Source organism: Elephas maximus, chromosome 14, assembly GCF_024166365.1.
Source record: "Elephas maximus indicus isolate mEleMax1 chromosome 14, mEleMax1 primary haplotype, whole genome shotgun sequence".
Classification (NCBI taxonomy): Eukaryota; Metazoa; Chordata; class Mammalia; order Proboscidea; family Elephantidae; genus Elephas; species Elephas maximus.
In genome coordinates this window covers 46653440-46680133 of record NC_064832.1, presented here as the reverse complement: position 1 = coordinate 46680133, position 26694 = coordinate 46653440, and the positions used below count along the sequence as shown (strand labels likewise).

General features: G+C 34.9%; 1 protein-coding gene across 4 annotated transcripts in view; it reads right to left on the bottom strand.

Moving 5' to 3' along the window:
- The window catches only part of PCDH17 (protocadherin 17), a 112810-nt gene that overhangs the window by 54317 nt on the left and 31799 nt on the right, over window positions 1-26694 (bottom strand). For 3 of the 4 annotated variants that reach the window (XM_049852969.1, XM_049852967.1, XM_049852970.1), the window contains 2 exons: window positions 21160-21218; window positions 20854-21026 (listed from right to left, as the gene is read on the bottom strand). In XM_049852969.1, coding sequence (XP_049708926.1) covers window positions 20854-21026; window positions 21160-21218 — 232 coding nt within the window. The remainder of the gene's footprint in view (window positions 1-20853; window positions 21027-21159; window positions 21219-26694) is intronic. The other variant, XM_049852968.1, reaches the window with a different exon arrangement.

Here is a 26694-nt window from a genome sequence, read left to right as displayed (position 1 = left end):
GCAAATAATTTGTCCTATGTCTTTAAAATGTTGTTTACTTCACTCTTAACATTCTAATTTTTTAAAATAGTCATCAATAAATATTGTCATGTGAACCTGGAAATAATTAGCTTGATAAATAATGTATTTGAATACTCTTGTGGAAATGTCTATATGATAACACATTATCATATATTGTTTATACATTTTGTAATTTCAAGGACATATCCCTAATAATCTGGTATAATTTCCCTAATAATCTGGTATAATTTCCAAACACAACTAAAATACGTTTGAGAAGTTAATGATATTCCGGTGGATATAGACTAAGTGTAATTTAAAAAGTTTTTACCATTCAAGTTGTGACTATAAATATATGCATATACATAAACCCATATATATATTTCATAATATATATGAAAGATGTATATTATATATAAAATATATAAAAATATAATTGTATATATAGGTATAAAGCAGACAATAGCTTCAGTAATCAAGGGTATAAAAGTTCAAAGTTATATGTCAATTGTAAAACAATTCTAGCAGAAACACAAATATCTTCTAGTAGAAGATTTATTTTCTAATCTCTGGGTTTCTATGTAGCCAAGTTTGAGAAAAATCTCAATATTTTTAAAGAAAGAAAAAGTAAGCAGAAACATGGTACTGATGTCTTCAGTAAAACTTAAGAACGAAATCTGGAAAACTCTGGCTTCTGGAGCATTGTTCCTTTAAGCTTTATTATTTTAAATGTATGCTCTCTTTAAAGCATAAACTCAAGGGGAGCAGATCTCACATAATCTCTCCTATCAAAGAGGTACTCTTAACCTCTGTCTTTAGAAACTATTCAACCAGTGAATACTTCGCTGCTATTCCTCTTTTTTAGTTTAGTCTTATTACCCCTTTTGACAAATCTTTCACTTCTATCATTATTTTCATCACAGCTCTATCACTCTAAGCGGATTTCCCTAAACTGATGGTTTTTAAAATCAGAGCACGTATATGGCCAACTGTAACAGTAATTAAATGAACATTACTATCTGTGTATTCAAATCTATTTATTTTTAAGCATTTTTGTGTGTGTGTGTGTGTGGCTTCTTGGGCCCAATAATATGGAGTGCCACTTATAAGCACTATAGAATTTTTACTTGCCTCACTTAGGTTCTATATTACATTTACTCACAGGATAAGCTTTTATCTTGCTGATTTGTTTCCTATGTTTCGTAGTGTCAGTTTGAATCGCTTTTTGTTTTGAACGTTGCAGTTTGTCCACTTGCCCTTAATTTTTGTATATACTTTTATAGTCAGTCCCATATTAGTTCTAGACACTTAAAAGCCAACCCACAATTATCCATCTTTTTCCCTCATACCACGTTGCTGTTGTTAAGTGCCATCGAGTTGATTTTAACTCGGTGATTCCATGTGACAGGGTAGAATTGCCACATAGGATTTTCTAGGGTGTAATTTTTTTAATCTTTATGGGAGCAGATTGGTATGCATATCTTTCTCCCCAAGAGCTTCTGGATGAGTCTGAACCACCAACGTTTTGGTTAGCAGCCAAGAGCTTAATGGGCTCCTGATACCACATTATATTCTTTTTTTTTTTTTATTGGCAGTCACATACAAGTAGACAAATCTCAAGTTTGTATAGTTCCGTCTCTCTTTTCACCCATTCCCACTGCACTGTTTGCTTTTTCCTCACATTGCTTAAACCAGCCAATAATTTTTAATGGCCCAAGAATCTTGGCCCAAACTTCCTGGTGGAAGTTCTTAATATGGAAAAATTGAATAACTCTTTCTTACTGAAAAGTTAAGGACTTTATTTTCCATATTCTTCATCCCTATGATTTCCTTCTTATTTTCACTATCATCTAGACTGGCTAGAATTTCATTGTTTCTCACCTGGACTATTTCCACTGTGAAAAAATGAAAAGATCTCTGAAATTGGAGTCACAGACCTTTGGCTAAAATTTTGGCTCGGTCACATAAAAGGTGGGTGACCTTAGACTAATCATATCTTCTATGCAAAATGGAAATGACAATGCTTATCTCATAAAACTATTGAAAATCATCTGTGAATTCAATAAGATAATTCAGGTAAAAGTGCACGATCCAGTTCTTTGAAATCATTAAGTGTTCTTGGATCCTTTAACACTTGCCTAATGACTTCAAATTTTCTAAAATCTCCTTAACCTGTGATTTTATTTATTTTTTTTTTTTAGTAAACACTGGAAATACATTGGACAATAACAGAAGTATCTTTTTCCCAAATGGAAGTTACAGATTACTAAGGGAGTCAGGTTAGATTAGTGGAAGAAACGTCTCAGCACTAGAAGCCTCATTCTTCAAAAGAAAAAAAACTTTTTAAAAATCTTCAGACTGGTGTATAATATATAGTGAGGTAGCAGGTCAGTGACATGGATGGAGTGTGCAGGCCAACTTTAAATATTTAGATATTTTTTCAAGTAGTCTGTGGAAGCCCTTGAAGACTTAATTGAAGGAGTGAAACAAGTGGTTTTACATTTCGATCACTTTTTTGCTAATGTATGGTGATTAGATTATAAGGCAGCAAGACTGGAAGCAAGAAGGCCACCTGAGAGGGTGCTGTGGTGAGAAGGAGAGGAAGCCTGGGTAGAAGTGATAACCTGGAGGTAGGTGAACAGGAGACGTTTCAAGCAGAATTAGGTGGTGATGACAGCAGAACTTAATGACATGTTGGGATGAAAAAGAGAAAGGAAGTAAGGGAGAATCATGTGTTTCTGGCTGGAGTGATTAGGTCGATGATGGTGCTGTTTACTGAGATTGGAGGAAAGGATCTGGTTGGGGAGAGCTTATGATAGAAGTGGCAAGAAAGTGCTGACGAATTTCAGATGAAAAATATGAGTTACATGGAATTTAATCAAGATTTTTTTTGATCCATTTTAATTGCCCAAAAACTTTGATCAAGTACCAAGAGAACTGCAGATACAGATGAAATACAGTACTTTTGACATTTTAGATGCTCAATAAAGTGGAATTAATTTTCTGTATATAATGTTGGTTTTCCTGCATAGTCAGGAAGTAATAGCTTTAACTGCAACCATAGGCTTAACAAATACAGCTTTAGAAAAAAAAAGTCAATTTAACATATTGCTCAAAATTAGCAAAAGTAATTTTTTGGGAAATCTTAAGAGGCAATGGAGAGACGGAAAATACATTTAAAATTTTCTCATTAAATCCTGTTCTTAATCAGTGATTACACACTAATAAGATAGCCCTCATACGTAAAGGTAATTTTAGGAGTACATAGAAATTGTTATTTTTCAAACAATATTAATGTTTTATTATGGAGATTTTTGTGCTTTCTGTCCATTTTAAGGAAAACTTACTGGGGTTAACTGCAGAATCCGTAGCAATGGAGGAGAGGGTGTTTTGAGGGTTAAGGCAACTAGTCTATATAAGAACTAAAATAAAATATGAGTCTCAGTACTAAGTGCTAAGCTAATTAAAAATAACAATTAAAAAAAATAAGCAATTAATCAGATGACTGTCGGTGGTACTGAAGTACCAGATACATATACATGCAGACAGAGAGAGAGAGACAAACAGTTGTTGTGTGCCATCGAGTCGATTCCAACTCACAGCAGCCCTATACAACAGAGTAGAATTGTTCCATAAGGTTTCCTAGGTTGTCGACGGCAATGGGTTTGGTTTTGGGAATCTTTATGGGAGCAGATCACCAGGTCTTTTCTTTTGCAGAGCTGCTAGGTGGGTTGGAACCTCTGACTTCTAATTAACAGCCAGGCACTTAATCATTGTGCCACCAGGACACACACACTCTCTCTCTATCATACTATTTAATAGTATTTAATATTTAAAAATTAAAAGGAAACCCTGGTGACCTAGTGGTTAACTCCTATGGCTGTTAACCAAAGGGTCGGCAGTTCAAATCCGCCAGGCGCTCTTTGGAAGCTCTAAGTGGCAGTTCTACTCTGTCCTATAGGGTCGCTATGAGTTGGAATCGACTTGATGGCACTGGGTTTGGTTTTTGGTTTAATATTAAAAATGAATGTATTTATATTTATATATTCCAAATATCATAAATATTTCTATATAATTATATTCCTTCAGAAACTTTAAAAAAGAAATATATAAAAAGGGTTTTGTTCATATCTTTGTTTTGTCTTTTGTTTTTGGCCAGGCATATTTTTCTGCCTGTGCTGGTTTTTCACAGTCACTAATTTTTCTGACAATCCAAGATTGACAGGAATCAAATTAGAAGGAATTTTTAAAAACATAAAAATTCTATACATTTAGGTAAAAAGAATCAGATTTAACCCTACTTTCAAAGATAATATATCCTATTTCAACTTAGAAATTCTAGTAAAACTGCCCTGAAAACTCTCTTTTGCACATTATTACTGAAGGCTGCAAATGAGTGAAAGGGACAAGAGTGCAAAGAGCACAGGGATGGCATCAGAAGGAAAACTACTGTACTGCCAAGGGCATGAAGGTGAGCAAGTTACTTCAGTTGTCTGATGTTCTATTCTCCATTTGTTAAAGGAGATAGCAGCCATATCATCAGCTTATCATGAGGGCGAACTGGGTAAAGGCACTTGGTGTGGTGCTTAACATATAGTAGATGCTCAATAAATGTTTTCATATTTTTTCAACCTCCTGTTACTACCAGCTGATCTTTTGCTGCCTAATTAAGTTCATTCAGTTGGTCATATATTTACAAACCCTTAAAAGTTTCATCAGTAATTATTATACTTAAAGTAAAAGTGTTAGCTGGGCTATAAAACATTAAAATTAAAAATTAAATTATTATTGATAAACACAAATAGGTGGCATTTTGAGTTGAGTATCTTTTTCTTCTGTTATATTTATTGCTCAGAATTATTAAAAACAATTTGGACTCAGCAATTAATTTATATGATATTATGATATACAAAATTTAGAAAATATTAAACACTCCCCTCTACTTCTGAAACTTGATAAATGATCAAGATGGCCAATGAGGTTATTTCTTTCCAACTCTTCTCTGGTCTATCATTATCATTTAAAACAAAAATCAAATCAGATGACCCCACTCAAAGTCTGTAATTGCCTATAGCATCAGATTCAAAATCCTTAGTATGCCATTCACATTCTTTAATAATCTAACCTTAACACATTCTGGCCGAACCTTAGTGGCACAGTAGTTAAGAGCTATGGCTGCTAACCAAAAGGTGGGCAGTTCAAGTCCACCAGCTGCTCCTTGGGAACCCTATGGGGCAGTCCTACTCTGTCCCATAAGGTTGCTATAAGTCAGAATCGACTCGATGACAACAGGTTTGGTTTTTTTTGATAACACATTTTGGGGCCCAATTTCTTTCCATTATAACCCTACACTCCATATTCCAATAAAAGTATTTCTAGCGATTTGCCATTCTTGGATTATGCTATGATTTTTCACTTCTCTGTCTTTGATCATTCTATTCTTCCTCCCAGCTTTGAACACCCTCTTCACCCTGTATATGCAGTCTTATTCTACTTTCAAGACCTTATTTTAAAAAAAAGCTTATCTAATTTTGGAAGTGTATCTACCACTTCTGTCATGGATTGAATTATGGCCCCCCAAAATTCACGTCAATTTACCTAGGGGGTGATTCCCAGTAATGTGTGGTTGTCCTCCATTTTGTGATCTGATGTAACTATGTATTATAAATCTTAGCCCCTATGCCTGTGGTTCTGGAAGCCCTGGTGGCATAGTGGTTAAGTGCTATGGTTGCTAACCGAAAGGTCATCAGTTCAAATCCACAAGGCACTCCTTGGAAGCTCTATGGGGCCGTTCTACCCTGTCCTATAGGGTCGCTATGGGTCAGAATTGACTTGACAGCAATGGGTTTGGTTTTTTGATTTATACCTGTGGTTCCGGTCACATTTGGGAGTGAGTTGTCGGTTATATTAATGAGGTATGATTAGGTTATGTTAACGAGGATTACAGTGGAATGAATGCACCACCCTTGCTTGAGTCACACCTTTTACCTTAAAAAAAAAACAAAACCCATTACCATTATATCGAGTCGATTCTGACTCATAGATAAAAGGAGAGAGAAAAGAGCAGAGAGGAGGGACCCACTACCACCAAGAAGAGAGATGGGAGCACAGCGGGGTCCCTGAGCTGAGAACCTTCTACACCCAGGGAAATACTGATGAGGACCTTCCCTGACAATGCACAGAGAGAGAAAGCCTTCCCCTAGAGCCAGTACCCTGATTTTGGACTTCTAGCCTTCTGAACTGTAAAAGAATAAATTTCTGTTTGTTAAAGCCATCTACTTGTATTTCTATTACAGCAGCACTAGATATCTAAGAAAACTTCAATTTTCATCTATTTTAAACAAATAAGCAGAATTAGTTTTATTTACACATGTATCACAGTATTTACCTATTATAGTTACAGCTAGAAGGATAGAGGGTTGTCATCTTCAAGAGACTGAACACCCTGAAGGCAAAGCGTGTCATCTCCATGGGTACTGAAGCAATGTTTACTGAATTAATTCACTCAAGCATTAACTAATGGTAATGAGATCTGCATTTGAGCAAAGAAGCATAATACAACACCAGAAGTAAACTGAAAAATTTGCACTTTTATACTGACTTAAGATTTAATCTATTATTTATTGTTTTCTAACAGTGTGAAGTAATGCTTAGGTATATCAGGAAGTCATTTTGTATGCATTCAATTTTTCTAAGATTTTCCTGCCATCCTTCCTTTAACCAGTTAACCAGTCACCCTGGTTAACCAGTCTGCCCAACTCAGAGTAGAACTGTGCTCCATAATGTTTTCAAGGTCTGATTTTTTTCTAAGTATATCAGCAAGCCTTTCTTCTAAGACTCCTCTGGGTGGACTCAAACCTCCAACAGTTTGTTTAGGAGCCCAGTGTGTTAACTGTTTGTACCACCCAGGGGCTTCATCCTTCCCTTCCTGTTGCTGTTGACAGGGTAGAACTGCCTCTTAGGGGTTTCAAGGCTGTAATCTTTATGAAAGCAGACTGCCATATCTTTCTCTCACAGAGCAGCTGGTGGATTTGAACTGCCAACCTTTCAGCTAGCAGCTGAACACTTAACCCCTGAGCCACCAGGTGCTCCTTATCCTCCCCATAAATACCTTAAATGCCATTAGCTTATAAAGGTAAAGATCAGATGGCTTTATAAAGGATATTATGTATTATGTACAGTAATTAACACTAAGTAGGAAAAGACTCAGGACAAAAAAACAAAACAAAGATGATTTCTTCCTCCAATATGAATTTGCAATACCTCAAAGAAAATAAAATCCAGGGGAGACAAATCTATCTCCACAAAATATATATTTGTTTCAAAAATAAACCCTGTATCAGGAGTGGGGTAGCACTTGTTGTTGCTCTGAAATCATAAAAGTACTACTCAAAATGAGCTTATGCAATCATTAAACATTTATATGTGTCAAGATTACATTTTACCTTCCCAAAGTAAATATGTAACACATTAGAACTATTATGGGGTAATATACTACATTTTTTTTTCTGAATTCATTCTAAAGCAAGACCTCAACTGAACATTTTTATGATGGTTTAATAGAAAACTTGATTAAAAAATTTCTCTTGGTGATAGATAATATTTTTTTATTATAGTACTACTTGAATAACCACACATTAAACCTGGTCATCAAAAAGTAACAGCCACAGCATGTAACTTAAGTACAAAGCTATAATTCTTTATTCTTAATTTTGAAATTGAAAAAGCTCAAATCTGATTTTTTTTTTTTGTTGTTGTTGTTACTCATTTGGTGGTAAAATTCTACTGGAACTGACATTGGCTAATTATTTTCTTTGTCTCATTTAATGTGGGTATTCAGACATTTCAGTACACAACTGCACGTGTTTGACTGTGGCCGCTGCTACAGTTTTCACTGGGAATGCTGCATAACACAGTGAACGGGGGATGCACAGTATTACTTTTCTAAAATCTGAAAAGTCTTAATCCTGGAAAACAACTGGTTCTGAGAATTGTGAACCTGTATATCACAGCATCTCAGTCAGAATCTACTTGATGGCAATGAGTTTTGGTTATATCATAACATCAGCTTTGCTATTAGATTTAAAAGTACCAGTGAAGTTAATTTGAATATGTTAATATATTTGGGTTGATATATTACTGGCTCCTATTTCTTGCTTTTTAACAATTATAAATATGAAATAATGGCCACATCGGTTTTTAACAAATGCATACCTCAGGGTAGAATATCTTGGTAATTTCCTAAACTTTTCTGGCTTTTCATGAATCTGAGTGTCATTTATATAATACAAGTGCTTATGTGAAATAATGAGATTGACGAATGTTGTTTTCTACTTTACAGAGAAGATTGGAGCTCCCTATTATTATTTTCCCTGTACCTCCACATTGCTATTTACCTTTTCAAATGTATTTTTCATTATATTCCTTTGCAGAGAAAGAGAATCTCTTTACTTCAATGCTAGCCTCCTCACTATGCTCATATGAATATCATCTCTCTAGTTATGAGTCGGAATCGACTTGACGGCACTGGGTTTGTTTTTTTTTTGGTCCAGTCCTAAATGCTCTCTTTTAATTGGATCATTTGTCAGTTTGTCGATATATTTGGTTTATACTTAGTTTAATTAGAATAGGTAAAGCATTTTCTACCCATAATACTATATTTCTTAAGCTACTGCTACCCCTAGCCTCTTTCTTTCTCTCCTTCTATTATACGCAAGTCTTCTTGAAATAGCAGGGAAATTGTTGCCTCCACTTCCTGATTATGCTTCCATGTTTATCCTTTTCCAGTCTCCCATTTCTCTTTTATTTATTTATTTATTTATATCACTCCATCATAACTCTCTGGTGGAAAACAAGAGTGACCTGTAAGTATTCCTCCAGGGCTCACTGGAGTTCCTCAGGGGATTAACATGTTTGTTCTTGTCTATCTTTGACTACTATGACACTATAGCTTTGTACTTCCTCCCCTTCCTTACTGGTCACTCCTTTCCTGTTTTGAGTGCTATCTTCTTCCTCCTTCCGTCCCTTCCCCTTTGAACAAATCGAACTATTCATTGTCCCCTAAACATTCTGTGCACTTCCAAATTCCATGATTGTGTTCATGCTATTTGTTATCTTTCTCCTATATTCTTGAAGTAAAAACCCTGTTCATCCCTTAAGTCTTAGCTCAAATTTGCATAAGGTCTTCATCGAACAATTATCAATACTCTATCCCTCTTCTGGTAAACTCTCAGAATGCTTCATTATATTTTTCTTTCTTACATTATTTTCTACATTTTATTATTTTTAATATATGTTTTATTTCTATTTCTTGAAAACAGTTTTAATGAGTCTTGAGAGGGTTAACTTAAGAATTATATCCTCATAGGAATGCAAACTCCATATGAACAAGAATATTTGTTTTACTTACTACTAAATTCCCAATCCGTGATGTGTAGCCTGGTCCATACCAGAAATGCAATAAATATTTGTTGAATAAATACTCGATACAGCACCTAAGACAGTACCTTATACATAATAGGCATTATATGAAGAGTTAGTGAATTATATTAAAATTCCAGAACACATGTTTCTTCTTTCAAAATAATGACTTGAGAAGTTATACATTTACTACAGAATGATGTCAGATGACATATTTGAGACTGTCCTCAGAAAACTAGTTTGTAAGTTGTAAAATAAAACCAGTTCAGTATCATTTTGTTTTAAATAAAAACAGCTTTACTTAATGCATTGATTTAACTTTGCTGGAAATGAATTCTGAAAATTCTAGACTTAAAAACTGCAGCCAACTAACTCATCTAGAGGACCACCAGATATTGGATGACCATCCTGAAAACTTTTCTTGGCAGGTTGAACTATTACTGAACTCCTCCTCTTCCCAACTTCTAAATGTTATGTTCTACAGGATTCTGTCCTGGACCCTTATTCTCTTTTCTCTCAATATTCTTTCTCATCAACTTACTTGGATTTAAGTATGATCTTATAAAAATGACTTCCAAATTTATACCTCCTGACCTTTTCCCTGATTTGTGAGCTGTAATTTCTACCTGCTCTTCTTCTTCTGATACCTCCACACAGGGGTCTCAGACATTTAAAATTAACATTTCAAAATCCCAACTCTTCTCACTGCCCAAATGTTTTCCCTGCAGTGACCTCTTCCTACCTTAATTACTTTACTAAATGTAACCATTGCCTATACTTAGTTACTCAAGTCATAATCTTAGGATTTTTTAGCACACAGAGTTTTATAATACTTCACTGCTTTCTGAAAGTTCTCTCCAAGATCTGCTAAACTGAAGTTTTTTCTATTCTCTTTGAATGATGAGGTTTCAAATGATCCCCTTTACTGAGCTGATTCTAGTATTCATATGAGAAACGGGCATTTAGAAAAAATGCTAAAATTTCGAATTTTTTTGTGTAAATACATGTGATATGTATTACATCAAATACCTGGTAAAAGGCAACTTTAGTGAAGGGTAAGACAGTACACAATACTGGGGAAGCCAGCACAACTTATACAAGGCAAGGTCATGGAAGCTCCATAGACACATCCAAACTCCCTCAGGGACTGAATTACTGGACTGAGGGCTGTGGGGACCATGGTCTTGGCAAACATCTAGCTCAACTGGCATAACAGAGTTTATAAAGAAAATGTTATATATTCTACTTTGGTGAGTAGCATCTGGGGCCTTAAAATTCTGTGAGTGGCCATCTAAGATACTCCACTGGTCTCACCCCTTCAGGGGCAAAGGAGAAATTAAAACAACTAAAGATACAAGGAAAAGATTAGTCCAAAGAGTTAATGGCTACAGCTACCACAGCCTCCACCAGACTGAGTTCAGTAAACCTAGGCAGTGCCCGGCTACCACCATTGACTGCTCTGACAGGGATCACAACAGGGTCCTGGACAGAGCTGGAGAAAATTTCAGAACAAAATTCTAACTCACAAAAAAAGGCCAGACTTACTGGCCTGACAGAGACTGCAGAAACCCCGAGAGTATGGCCCCTGGACCCACTGAGCTCAGTAATGAAGTCGCTCCTGAGGTTCACCCTTCATCCAAAGATTAGGCCCATAAAACAAAATGAGACTATAGGGGCACGCCAGCCCAGGAACAAGGACTAGAAGGCAGGAGGGGACAGGAAAGCTAGTAATAGGGAACCCATGGTCGAGAAGGGAGAGAGTTGACATGTCGTGGTGTTTTAACCAATGTCATAAAACAATATGTGTACTAACTGTTTAATGAGAAGCTAGTTTATTCTGTAAACCTTCATTGAAAGTACAATAAAAAGTAAAAAAAAAAAAAACCTACTGAAAGGCATTAAAAATTTCAGTTAGTCATCGAAATTTTTTTTTCCTTTAGAACTCCTTATCCAAAAATCAATTTCAAGTGAAGCAGTAAGGTGTTCATTATAAATGTTTTAAAAAAAAAAATCTTTGATTTTTCACTTTGCCTCCATTCTTGCTACCTTTTCACTATTCTGGGACTCATTGACCCATCTCCTAAATGTATCCCTGTCTCCGCAGCACTGCCATCAAAATCACCTATCAAAATGAAAGCCTGAACTGTTACTCCTCGAAAACCTCCAATGGCTCTCTTTCATCTGCAAGATAAAGTCTTAAAACCAAAACATGGTATTTAAGCCATTCCATTACTGTGCGTCTCCCTATCTCACCACTCATGGCCGTTAGTCCTAGTCTCACACATCACTACTCATCCACAGCTAACAGCACTCAGGATGCAGTGTGCCATCTTGTCTGTGTTTCTGAGAGTGCCCTATCACCTTCCTTTTCGTTCTCTCACTCTGCTAAGTCAGTCAAATAATTTCTGAGGTATCAGCTCAGATGTCTCCTCCTCCAGGTATATTCTTCAAGACCCTCAAGTCTGGGTTTCATTAATACTCTGGCAGTATCTCTCACTGCACTGACCTCATACTTCACATGTCAAATTCTGTCACTACAATGTGAGCTCCTTGAGGGCTCAATCTGTGTCTCATCTTATCTTTGTATCCCTAGCACAGCCATTAAAAAAAAAAAAAAAAAGAATGAGTGACTGAATAAATGACTGAGTAAAAATCTCTTCTGGAGCTACCATTTCTTAGTGTGCTAAAGAAAGGGATTCCCTGTAAGTACCACAGTTGTGTCAATGGCTATATCTGAAATGAGACATTGTATTGATCTTTTGGAGCTTTTAATCAATATACATCAAAGAATCAAGAATTAAGCTCTCAAGCACGGCTGCTGACATCTTCACATTCTTCAGGGAATGAATGATATTGCGACAAATCGGAAGTGCTATATGGAGATTTTGAAGTCTCTATTGTGTGTTAATAAGTCAGGATGGCCAAGCAGTCTAAGGCACTGCATTCAGGTTACAGCCTCCCTGGAGGCCTAGGTTTGAATCCTACTCTTGTCAGTACTATTTTGAAGCCTATTTATCACTGTCATATTTGTTTTATAGATTTGTTAATCTCATTCTAAGGATGCTTGCAAATAAACACTCCCTATAGAAGCTCTGGTGGCACAGTGGTTGAGATCTTGACAGCTAACCAAAAGGTCGGCAGTTCAAATCCACCATCCCCTCCTTGGAAACCCTATGGAGCAGTTCTATTCTGTCCTGTAGGCTTGGTATGAGTCAGAATCAACTGGACTGCAAAGGGTTATTTGTGTTACAGGAAACTACACAGTAGGATAAAAACTGTCCTGTAGGCTTGGTATGAGTCAGAATCAACTGGACTGCAAAGGGTTATTTGTGTTACAGGAAACTACACAGTAGGATGGAGTACTATAAATCTGGGAGATACTACCTACCTCTGACACTAACTTGAAAACTCTGTGGAAGTTAGTTAATCTGTTTACTTACCTATAAAAGGGGAGGGGAAGGGGCATTGGGGCTCAGTGATAAAATGCAGGAGACCTGGTTTAATTCCCGGCCAATGCACCTCATGTGCACCACACCCATCTGTCACTGGAGGCTTGCATGTTGCTATGATGCTGAATGGGTTTCAGTAGAGCTTCCAGGGTAGGAAAGACTAGAAAGAAGGGCCTAGCACTCCTCTCCAGAAAACCAGCCAATAAAGTTCCTATGAATCATCAATATGTTTCATTGTTCACAGGGTCACTATGAGTCAGAGCCTACTCAAAGGCAGACAACAGCAATCCAAGGTTTCTTCTTAACTTTTTTTTTTTTTTTAAATTCTATGGCTTTCAAAACAATAGAGAACTCCCATATTAGAACACATTATCAAAATGAAATAAAATTTCTGAGGAATTTTTAGACCAACTAAATTAACATAATTTTTTTTTATAGTTCCTAATTAACAGATAAGCTGATAACTACTACGATTTTCAGTTTGAGGGCACACTCCTAATTTCATGAAAGTGTACTTAATAGTAGCATGGACTTTATTTATAAAAATAAAAGAATAATAATGTTATAACAAAAAATATATAAAAAGCAAAATCTTCTAACTGTGTGGGAACGTTTGAGAGATACAAAAAGGCTGGGGAGGGTGCCCTTGTCCCCAGATATGAAGTAAAAGGAGACACAAACGTTTAGAAAATGCTGTGCCAACATTTTCTAATTGGAATGTTTTAGCAAAAATCACTGCCATGCTTGCTAAAGACATGAGAGTCTCAAAATCATGTTGAGTCTATTGTAAATCAAGCAACACTTGTCAGGAGTCTTTACAATGAACAACAAATGTGAGGGTGATAAAACCTCTCTCTATTTTCATGGTGCCAGCTGTTGGATTTTACAGTAGATGTTGGCAACTGAGAAAAAGGAGATGTCATTGAAACTTTTAAAGTTAGGTGAACTATGGGACAGTTGCAAAGTTTGGTAACCAAAAATAAACTTATGCTGCTTGCAGCTTAGGTAATATTTTATGCAGTAAAATACAAGATGAATTCCCAAAGCCCTACAAGACAGCACAGGAGGGCAGGGATAATGATATTAAGGTGAGCCCTGGTAGCACAGTGGTTAAGTGCTGGGCTGCTAACCGAAAGCTCGGTGGTTTGAACCGACCAGCTGCTCCGTGGAAGAAAGATATGGCAGTCTGCTTCTGTAAAGATTACAGCCTTGAAAATCTTACCGGGCAGCTCTACCCTGTCCTGTAGGATCGCTGCAGGTCAGAATCAACTAGATGGCAATGAGTTCTTTGGTTTAGAAAAAATCAGTCTAATTAATACTTACAGGGCTTGAAAATAATACAAAGTCATGGTGAATAATACAATCTCCTAAGTGCCACCTATGTGGCAGCAGTAACGTTTTCAAAACTTTTAATGATTTTTTTCCTAGTATTAAATATTCAACATTGCTTCCCCTACCCCACATATAAAAAAAAATATATGGCAGTCATTTTTCCTTTTCTTCCAAAGACAAATTTATCATTAGTAAGCTTATAGAAGTCTTTCTTTTAAAAATTATTTTTAGAGATTTCCAGATGGCAGCTGAGCGGGTGGACAGTGATCTCCTTCACGCTCTTGCTTAAGCACAAACGGTTTTGCTGCTGCCTGTTATGGGAGGGTCTGGGAAAGAGACTGACTGGCAGAGTGAAAAAGACAGTAACCATAATGCAGGGCAGACAACAGAACGGAAGCTTGAGAATATAAAAGTGCTCTCCTAGTCGTCTCCTATTCAGGGTCAGTCTTAGGGAAAATGGCAAAGTAGGTCAAGTTTGTATTCAGCGTCCTAATCCTCTTGTTCAATAGTCTTCTCCCCAAATCCTGAATATGTGGCTCCACACTCTCCCCAGGTGGGCAATAGCCTCAACTTCCATTCTTTCTTAAATGGCTCCTTCACAGTTAAGCGCAGATTGTAGAAACCTTCTTAAACTGTTGCCTTTCCAGACATACTTAGAAATATGATGAAATTGCAGTCATTGTTGGAGTCTCTGAGTGGTGCAAGCAGTTAAGTGGTTGACCAATAACTAAAAGGTTTGAGGTTCGAATCCACCCAGAGGCATCTTTGAAGAAAAGGCTTGGAGGTATACTTTTAAAAAGTCACAGCCATAGAAAACCCTGTGGAGCAGAGTTCTACACTGACATACATAGGGTCTCCATGAATCAGATGGACTCAGAAACCAGTTTGGTTTCAGTTGGTTTGTTGTTTGAAGGGGGGTTGTTTTATTTTGTTTTGCAGTGAATTAGGGAGGGAAGCTTGAAGAACTGGGACTCAGAACCTTTACCAAATTCTGATAGCATCTAACAGATGCTGCAGTTCTTTAAACTAGCCTAGCCCTGTTTTCAGTATGGAAGCCTACAAGCAAAATTCTGATTTAAAGGGGGAAAAAAAAAAAATGAAATCCATCAGTTTTAGCTTCTGTAGTTTTATAGAATGTCCTCTGAGAAGAGGGAAGGAAACTCTTAAGAATTTAGTTTTCAAACTGGAATTCACTAGTGCAAACCTGGGTTATCTGGTATTTCTATTATAATCTACTTTCCACTGAAAGTTAATTTTTATTAGACTTCAATCACGGATTCCATTGTGATATATTTTGAACCCAGAATATAATTTAAAAGTTAGATTTTTTTCCAGTAGAGAGAGGACACGGGAGACCCAAAATCGAAAAGGAAAAAAAAAAGAAATTATAAGGCAATTAAATAAAATGAGAAAGGACGTGAATGAAGTGCAAAAGAGTCTGGATTCTAGTCATAGGGCAAGGAACTGAGAGCAGGCCATCCAGCAAGGGGGCTTACATTCCTGGAAGTTCCCTATCCACCCTGGCACAAGATGGCAAGATGACAACAGAGTTACAGTGTAGAACTCTATTCCACTAGCTTTAGGCTTCTAGAACTTGGTTCCAGTCAAGTACAAAAATATCAGGAGACTTATTTTCTACGGGAAATTGAGAACTAGCTCTTGGTTATCTGTGAGGAGCTCAGAAAAGATGTCTGTCAGCATTTTTGAAGACTGCATATTTATTATTCCAGAATCCACAGAGACTGCTGAATTTTAGGGAGCGCCTGTTAGATCTTTTTAAGAAGAAAAAGGTATCACTGATAATCAAAATAATTTACAAGGCTTCTAAAAAATAAATAAATAAATAAAGGCTTCTAGTGGATAGAAATTCAAAGGCACAGTACTTCCTTAAAAATTAAAATGTAAATAATTTTCTGAGGTATAGGCAGTAATGGAATCCTGGGTGATATAAAAGGTTAATGTGCTTGGCTGATAACCAAAAAGTTGGTGGTTCAAGCCACCCAGAGATGCTTCAGAAGAAAGGCCTGGCTACCTACTTTTGAAAAATCAGCCACTGAAAACCCCATGGAGCACAGTTTTATTCTTAAACACATGGGGTCACCATAAGCTGGAATCAACTGGACAGCAACTGGTTAAGAAATAAACTACCCTCAAAAATTATGGAAGAGTTTTACTCTTCACGGAAATGTGCGATATATATTTATATTAGCATGCTGTGTTCAGTTATTCTTTTTCCAAAATATAAAATCATTAAAATAAGATCAAATGTATTTTGGTTGATTTTCTGATAAATAATAACTTTTTAGATAGAACTATGTATTTACTTTTAAAATGTAATTATGATACCAAAAAAAATTCAAAATATTTAGATTGTTTATCTGTCCATCTATGTATCTGTCTATCTAGATGTTTGATGAGTAATGAAGGGATTATGGAAAAAATCTAATTAATAGAGAAGCAGGGCACAAAAATGGAATTAAACAGAAAGAAAATAAGTACATTATTTGAATTTATTTTCATATTAAGAGAAACTGATGTAGCCACTTTCTGCTAGAGAGCTTATTAAAATCCTTATAAACCCACTGCTGTCAAGTTGATTCCAACTCATAGCAAGCATATAGGACAGAGTAGAACTGCCCCATAGGGTTTCCAAAGAGCAGCTCGTGGATCCCAACTATCCACCTTTTGGCTAGCAGCTGAGCTCTTAACCACTGTGCCACCAGGGCTCCAAAATTCTTATAGTTTTGTCAAATACTTATCTCCAGCTGTAGTCCAGTGCATCACACCTTTACTACTGAATTCTTTCAAATATTTTTGCTAAAATAATGGGCAATACATACTAATGCTGTAAATCTAGGACAATTAAACCAGCAAAAATACACAAATAGAACAAATGGAAAAAAATTAGCTGCACAAAAAATAAGAGAGGAAAAAATAGGAACCTATGAGCTAATAAAATGATACCTCAAAAAAATGCTAGGTCATTCCAAAAGAAAGCCATTATTAGGACAGGAAGTTCTATTGAAAATGGGATGATTATTTTTGGAATTTATTTTTTATTTCTAAATGTAGAAAATATTTCAATATAGAAATAGAAAATTATTTTTCTAGAATAAGATAAAAATAACTAAAAACAAAATATAAAATAAAAATACTAATTATATTTGAAGACAATCTGTGTAAGATGCTGCTACCAAAAAAAAAAAAACTGCTAAAAAAGTTTCTTTTTTGTTTCACTCTTAGTTTTTCCTAAAATAAACTGACTTTTGTCTTTAGGAGATTTTTAAGGATATCAAAATTTAGGATTTAATATTTGAAATTAACATGACATAATTGTTTGAATATTACTGTCATCATATTTTACCTATAAAGAGAAAAATAATTATTCTTTATATATGTGTGAAACAAATTAATTGAGGCATTGCCTCTCATATTCCTTTTCAAAGAGATTAACAGACTATATTGACAAGGACAATGGCTGATTGCTTCTTCGACATTTTAAACTTATGTCTGAATAAGTTGATCATTATCTGCATACTATAAAGGATTGGTCAGGCAAGCAGACTCACATGTTATTTTCATCCTAATGCTGGGTTCACTATTTACTGGTTGCATCACATTAAAAAAGTTACTTGTCTATTAAATGTGAGGGTAACAATACTTACCTCTTTATGAATGCTGTGAGAACTAAATAGGAAAATAAATTTTAAGAACTGAACAAAGTATGAGTAGACATTTACTCAATGCATATGACCTATTTTAATGTTCTCTCCTTCAGTTCACATAGATTGGGTCCTGCTTTCATTTAGTCTTGAATGTTTATTTGGTATCTGGGCATAGGAATGGATCAACATGATTTGACCAAATTTTTCACATTGGGAGACAAAGTTGCATAGAAACGACACAGGTTTTGCCCATAGCTAGACCTTAGACTGGAAACCCTGGTGGCATAGTGGTTAAGTGCTACGGCTGCTAACCAAAAAAGTTGGCGGTTTAACTCCACTAGGTACTCCTTGGAAACTCTATGGGGCAGTTCTACTCTGTCCAATAGGGCCGCTATGAGCCAGAATCGACTGGACGGCAACAGGTTTAGACCTTAGATTGGACTCCAACCTGCTGTATGGTTAATAAATTTCCCATGAGCTCAGCTTTCTTATATGAACAATAAAAATTATCTAAGTTTTTGGAGCTGTTTTGCATTTTTAATAAGTTAACATTTTAAAAAACCTAGCACAATTTAGAGTAAGCAGTAAGCACTCAATAAACCTTAGCTGCCTGCCTCTGAATCTAGATAGGTAGGTAGGTATGTATGTGGGAAAGAGATAGAGAATGGTGAGAGAGAGAGAATGATAGATCTAAGATGGATGAGAGACAGAGAGATATCATATGGCTTCATGAAGGCAGGCTCCAAGTCAAACTTGTTTTTTACATTCATTTAGAACCTAATGTTTCCCCACATAATGAAAACACATAATAGATGTTGATTAAATGAATGAATGAATGGTCAACCAATGAAATAGTATTTCAGCTAATCTTTAAAGATCATATTTTAAAGTGGAACTCAGTCTCCATCCTACATTATTCATAGATTACCTAGGTGTGACCTCCAGATTCATAATAATTTTCCCATATTCATTAGTGGAGAAAATTGAAAACCATTTGCTTCACAAGAGACTTTTCCATTGGCATTCTCGCTCTTGGACTAGATAGCCAATTATTCCATCTGTAATATTAATTAACATGATTGCTAAATTTAGTCTTCTTTTAAAAACAATAGTTATCTTTCTAAGACATTACCTTTTGGTATCAAAATTGAAAAACAGCTTTTCAGCATAAATCATATTTTCAGAAATAAATGAAACCACTTGTTTTTTTCTAGTGGTCATTGTTCATTATCGTCAAAAACATGGCTCAGTTAAATGGATTGAAATGGAAGAGTTAATGTGTACATCAACATTTTTCTTTTGAGTTTTTTTTATTAATAAAGTTCTTCATAAACTTAATAAGACAATAAATGCAAACCCTTTACTTTATGAAGCCTTACAAAGAGAATCCAATAAATGATCTATTGATCCCTGTATGTATCATGTATAAAAATTGGTCCATCTCATCATGGATGTTCACATATTAAAATTCAATAACACATTATTTAAAACGTGTCTAAAATACTCATATATCACAAAGCTACAACCCACCAAGAACCTTTAAGTCACTTTGAGGAAACATACAAATTATTAGGAATTCTGAATATTAGGTAAGTATTCAAATTGTTTCTATTAAAAATAATTTTTAAAAAAAGGCATTGCACTGTTACAAAGAAAGTAGCTATTGTAAAAGGTCAGAAAAATATCTTTCTGGCATTGATTACTAAGAAAATGAGGCTTTTTGTGAGGTCAACATTAAAATAAATCCAGAATAATTATACTCAATACAGAAATATAATAATATATGCATATGTATCTGTATCTAATCATTATGTATATTTCAATATATATTTGTTCTCTACAGAAATATGTGTGTGTGCACCGAAATTTCAACATTATTTGAAAAGTTTGTAAGCCTTATATCTGCTGATGTATGTAAAACAAGACAATTGCATTGTAGGCAGAAATCTACTTTCTACGAATTACTGATCAATAAATGACTTAGAAGCTAATTTCTCATTCAAAAGAAACTGAAATAATAAAAATGAAATATAATTTAAATGCTATTAATATTTCTGAAGACTGCTATTACATTAACATTTGTAATTCCAAAATTAGGTTTATACAACACTGCTTTTCAATTTTTAGAATAGAACATAAAAAAACCAATTCACACTCCTAAAGTCTTATACATAAGAGTAGCTTGATTCTTTTGGGTGACTTGTTACCAACTATTCGCTTTTTTTGAAATAAAAGAAACATCATAAGGCAAATCAAACAAATGAAGATAAACTTTTAGAAAAAAATTAGGTATTTACTGGAAAGTATTTCTATATCATCCCTAACAGGGTAAACAAGTTCATATTTATTTGATACCAATGAAAACTAAGATGTAAATTAAAAGAAGCAGACAAAACTTTAGCTTGGTTATTTTCTGACTCTTAAATCCAAACCAAAAACAGACAAACGCCAACCCAGTGCCATCAAGTCAATTCCGACCCTGTAGGACAGAGTAGAACTGCCCCACAGAGTTTCCAAGGAGTGCCTGGCGGATTCGAACTGCCGACCATTTGGTTAGCAGCTGTAGCACTTAACCACTGTGCACGCCAAGAGCCATAAAATTCCAATCAAGTTACCATTTCACCCAAATGATAAATTTACTAATTTTTATAGTAGAAATTAATATTTAAAAAATGCGCATCTCTAACTGATAAACTCAAAATGGGAAAAGTTAAGAAACGTCTACAAAGATAAGAATAATCAAGTGACCTTGGTCAAGTTCTCATTTAAGGAAGATTAAAGACTAATAACCATGGCCTCCCTTGTTCTGTTGTTACCGAGATATTGAATAGGTGTTTTTCCTCTGGGACTGTCTCGGAATTTCCTGTTTCTTTTGATATATTATCAATGGTCCATTCTGCCGTGATAAACCGCAACTCTAGTACTAATAGGTTTATAATGATTGCTTAAGCTTTTACACTTGGTAAGCATTGGAAGACTTCACTCACCTTGTTCAAGAGGTTGGCTTTTAGTTGAAGTCGTTTTCATCTTGAGTGCCTCCCTAACAGACATGTCACAGCAGGAGCCTTTGTTAGTGTCTTGGTCACTGTCAGCCTGATCACTGTCCCCGTGCCCACTGTCTCTCAGGCTGGCTCTTTCTGGGTCCTTAAACGTGGAGCTACTGAAATACATATAAAGAAAAAGAAGAGAAAGTGTTGTCTCTACAAGTCTGAATCCGAAGTGTAGTCTCTTGCAAAGCAATTTTGACAGGAATGCAAATGGGGAAGCTGAGAAAGTTATTTAATAGGCCTTACCTTTGAACAAACTGCTGCCTGCTGCCCATGTAATTGGGCTCTGCGGGAAAATTGTCTGTCTGTGAAAGAGAAGGAAAAAAATACGTATAGTTGTACACTGGACAAATCTCCTGCAGAGCAACAAGATTTCCTAGTGGAAAAATGATTAATAATTCAAAAATTCCCTTAATCTTCAGATTTGTACATTTTAATTAAATTGGAAATTGCTGATGTGTAATTATGTACTCAGAACTATTAAATAAGTCCAGTCCTCAAATTACCTGTTAAAGTAAACAATAAGCCTGTCATAGGTGGCATTCTCTGTTAGTATCGGGATGGATAACATGGTGTTGTTTCATTACTTAGATATTAAGATCGAATGTTTATGGGAGGAGTGGAAAAATGACCTAAGTTCTCCATATTAAAAGTGTGAATTATTTAATAATACTCATTTTTAAACTTAATTACATCATCTGCTGGGATTCAATGTCCTTCTTGAAGTAATATAATTTAAAGTCATATACTCCTCAATGAAGAGGTATGAGGCCTCTCCTCCAATCCTGTCGGTAACAAATACAAGCATGACACATATGGTTGAACTCATTTGTATAATTCATATCATCCACATTCCAACTATGGAAACTGTATCCAAACGCTACAATGGAAATGGGTGTTTATCCTTGGTTGTTAAAAATAAAGTAAAATAAAAATAAGCAAAAAAAAAAGTTACTTAAAACATCAAGAGTAAAGATATTGAAAAACCAGGCTTGTTTTTGTGGTTGTTTTTACTGCTTCCAAACTGATGTGGAGGTTTGCCAAGAAGAACTGAATTCTCCTTGTACCATGGAACAGAGTCTTTTAGAAAAAAGAGACTGGATCTTTCATAGATCTCCCTATACTGTACATTCATACACATTACTTCTTCTCGCAGCTGACTCAATGACAAAGCTTCTCCTGTTTTCTGCATCACTTCATATCACACCATTATGCTCTGAAGCAGCTATGGGTTTAGACAAGATCTCACAGCATGCAAGTATCACTGACACAGGGACCATGCAATTCAGGAAGCAGAGGGCCCAAGGTAAGGCTTAATACAGCACAATATGTGCTTTTTTTAAATACATATATCAGACTAATTAAAAAAAAGGACTTTTTATAGAATATTCTATGACTATTTGACTTTGTGAACTATTTTTTTAAAAAAATGAAAAGTTAAGAGTAGTAACTTTAAATATTATTTGAGTTTCAATGTCCACTAGAACTTTTGGGGAAGAAAAAACCCTTGCAAATTTCTTAATCTGTAATCTTCTCTTTGTTCAAGTGTCCTTTATCAATCTACATGCAAAGATGAAGGTGAACAGAAAAGGTTTCTGGATTCATTTCTCACTCCTAACGTCCCTTCACTGAGAGTTCATAGAAAACGTTATTTTTTAATTCCCAGTTTCACTGGAAGCTGGAGCACCTCAATCTTTGTGTCCCTAATAACAAATTATCAGCTTTTAAAGATATACTAATCTTCTAGTAACAAAACCAGTGGTTACCAGTATCAGTGGGCAAAATACCTGCAAAACAATTTTGCCAATTTTTAAAAACAGAGTTACTTAGAAATTTAACATCTTAACAAAATAGAGTGCATCCTTTTGAATTGGACAAAAACATTTATCCAACTCTTTCTTGCTGTCAGTTAAAGGTAAGCATTGGCATCTTAGAACAAGTCAGGACAACAGAAGACTGTACACTAAGGAGGCAGTACAACATAAAAGGAAAATAGAAAAAAGTTATACAACATAAGAGCCATTATAAGATGTGTTAGGATTATAATGGTTTTAATTAGGTGGAGCTTCATAGGATGTAGATTCCTCTTCAGTTAGATATGGGGAAGTACTGGGAAAATTCTGCTTTCCTGTTCTTATAGTAACAGTATCTAAAAATGTTACATATTACTAAATTTATAAGCAGTTCTAATACAATGAAAACTGAAAAAGGAACTAAATTAATTTTCATGAGGAATTAAAAGCTATTTTTAAATTGTGTGTGTGTTTGTGTTAGAGTGTTTGATGAACAACACGCAGTAGTGTTGCTACTAAATATTGATTTGATGAAGATAGAAAAACAAGAGAAAGGGAGAAAAGGAGGAATTTTGAAAGTGAAAGAAAGAAAGGCAGAGGGGAAAAAGAAAATAAAGAGAAGGAGGGAAAGAAAGGAAAAATCTAAGGGAGAAGGAAGCACAGTAGAAGGGAACTAAAAAAGGTTAAAAAAAAGTTTTATCATTCCGGACTTTCAAAAAGTACAATTTTAAAAGTTTGCAACTGAATCAGTAGAAGAGCATTAGATATTTATTAATAATATCTGTACTTAATCTATTAAAATAGATAGGAATGTGAGAGATTGTATGTGTACATAATTATCATAATGAAATAGCCATTTGGCCTTTGACAAATATATAACAAATTTACTATTAAAAAGCACACTAGTTTTAATATAGAAAGTAACATTTTCATTATCTAGGCTCCAAGGGTATCTGAAAACGCATTTAAAATAATCTGAATGTAAAATACCAGCATTTGTATCTGCATAGAAAAATGAAAAATAGGAGGGAAAGAGCCACATGTTAACTTACATTAGAAGTAGAAGGGCATTTAGATATTTTCAACCATTGTGCTCTCAAAATGTATTCTTAGCTTGAACATGTATGAATCTTAAATTTTAGATCTTGGAAGAAAGCAAAAGTTGAGGTCAGACACTTGCAACCTTTTAGATCTCTGCAAAGTGATTAAATACGGTATTTGCAACTGTTAAAAATTCATCCTCTTCCATGAAAGCTGATCACTTGAATATTTTCATCTCAAATTCATCTTAAACAGGGTGACGATTAACAGTTGATTTGCAAATACATAATTTTTTATCATAAAATGTATGCTCCAAATTTGTTAGTTGTTACATACTAGCTCTCAAGTATACACTGCAGAAACTTTAGGATGTGATCTTTTTCATCTACTTAAAACTCAGGAATAAAAAAGAAATAAAAGTTTTTTGGTTTTTAATGTGAATATTTACTCATTAAAAAAAAATAATTAACTAACTTGAAATACCCAATGTCCCCTTGTGGTTCTGTTGTTGCTACTTTGTGAGTTGAAGACAACAAAAATTTAGAATTTCTTTCCTTTCTTTTGTCCAGAAAACACAAACAAACCAATAAACAATCAAGCAAACAATTTTAAGTGGATAAAGTCTGCAGGATTTGAATGGTTTCTTTGATTATTTGCCTTTATGTACTTCTATACTAGTAATCAGCAAACTGTAGTATATTTATAAATGATAACTGAATTCAAACGAATAGTGAAAACAGAATGTTTTACTATTAAAATAGTAAAAATAGAAAACATAAACATTTGACAAAATTCAACATCTATTCATGATTAAATTCTCAGCATACTAGGAATATAAGGGAAATCTTTTCAACCATATAAAGAGCATCTAAAAAAAAAAAGTATAGCTAACATTGTACTTAATGGGAAAAGACTGAAAGCTTTTCTCCTAAGGTCATGAACCAGGCAAATATGAAAGATGCCCACACTCACCACTCCTATTCAACACTGAACGGAGAGCCTTAAGTTCCTCAGGCAAGAAAAATAAATAAAAGGCATACAGATTGAAAAGGAAGAAGAAAAATAATTATTATTATTCATAGACAACAATTATTTATGCAGAAAACACCAAAGAATCAAGACAATCAAAAATAAAACAAAAACCCCTCTAGAACTAATAAATAAGTTTATAAGATTGCTACATTCAAGGTCATCATACAAAAAGTAATTTCTGTATTCTAGCACTGAACTACTAGAAACTGAAATTTCAAAAGCAACAAAACTTATAACCCACCACTGCTGTCGGGTCGATTCCAACTCATAGTGACCCTATAGGACAGCCCCAACGAGTTTCCAAGGAGCGCCCGGTGGATTTGAACTGCCGATCTCTTGGTTAGCAGCCATAGCACTTAACCACTGAGCCACCAGGGTTTCCAAAATCTATAGATCACCCCAAATCAGGTATTTAGCTATAAATCTAAAAATAATAATAATGTACAGAATCTGTATGCTGAAGATTATAAAAGCTTATGGAAGAAATCAAAGAAGACCTAAATAAATAGAGACATATACTGTGTTTGTGAATTAGAATATGCAACATAATAAAGATGTCAATGCTCACCAAATGATCTATAATTTATCAAGATTTCATTAAAATTCCCAGCAGAATATTTTGTAGGCACAGGCAAGAAGATTCTAAAATTTATATGGGGAGTCAAAGTAACTAGAATAGTCAGAACGAATCTGAAAAAGAAAAACAAATGTGGAGGAATTACACTACACTATTTTAAGACTTCCTGTAAAGCTACAGTCATCAACAGTGTAGTATTTCTGAAGGAATAGACACAGATCAATGGAACAGGAGGGGCTGGTCAGAAGTGGACCTATACAAATACAGCCAATTTATTTTGGACAAAGTTGCAAAGGCAATTCAATGGATAATTCAACAGAAAACAACCTGGACCGACACTTCACACCTTATACAAAACCTAGCTCCGAATGAATCATAGATCTAAATGTAAAACTATAAAACTTCAGAAGAAAACAGCAGAAAATCTTCGTGACCTGGAATTAGGCAAAGAGTTCTTAGACATGATACCAAAACCGTGATCTAAAAAAGTAAAGAAAATGGACTTTGTTAAGCTAAAAACCTTTTCTCTGTGGAAGACATTATTAAGAGAACTAAAATAAATAAATAATCAAGTTATGGACTGAGGGAAAATATCTGTAACACTTTATGCAGCATATGTAGAGAATTTTCAAAACTAACTAGTAAGAAAACAAACAACAACAACAATAAACAATTTTAAAATGGGCAAAGACTTCAACAGTCACTTCACCAGACAGGCTCAACTGATAGCAAATATGCACATGAAAACATATTCAGTATAATTAGCAATTAGGAAATAAAAATTAAAACTGTGATGAAATATGACTACACACCTATTGGGATGGTTAAAATAAAAAATACTGAAAATACCAAGTGCCGATGAGGTTGTGGAGCAACTAGAATTCTCATGCATTTAGGTGAAAATGCAGAATGGTGCAGTCACTCCGGAAAAGTTGGGCAAATGTCTTATAAAGTTAAACTTCCACGTACCATACAAAATAACATCCCAATCCTAGATATTTGCTACAAAGATAGGAAAACGTATGCTCACACAAAAACTTGTATGCAAATGTTTATAGACCTCTCTTTGTCAAAAATGGGAATCAGCTCAGATGCCCTTCAACAGATAAATGAATAAACGAACTGTGGTATACAGATACAATGAAACACTACTCAGCCATAAAAACAAACCAACTATTGACTTCACTTGAACAAATCTCAAAAGCATTATGCAGAGTGGAATAAATCAGTCTCAAAAGGTGCATAATGTATAAAAGAATTCCATTTATAAGACAATCTCAAAATGGCAAAATTGTTATGACAGAGAACAGACCAACGGGTGCCAGGGATTAAAGCTGG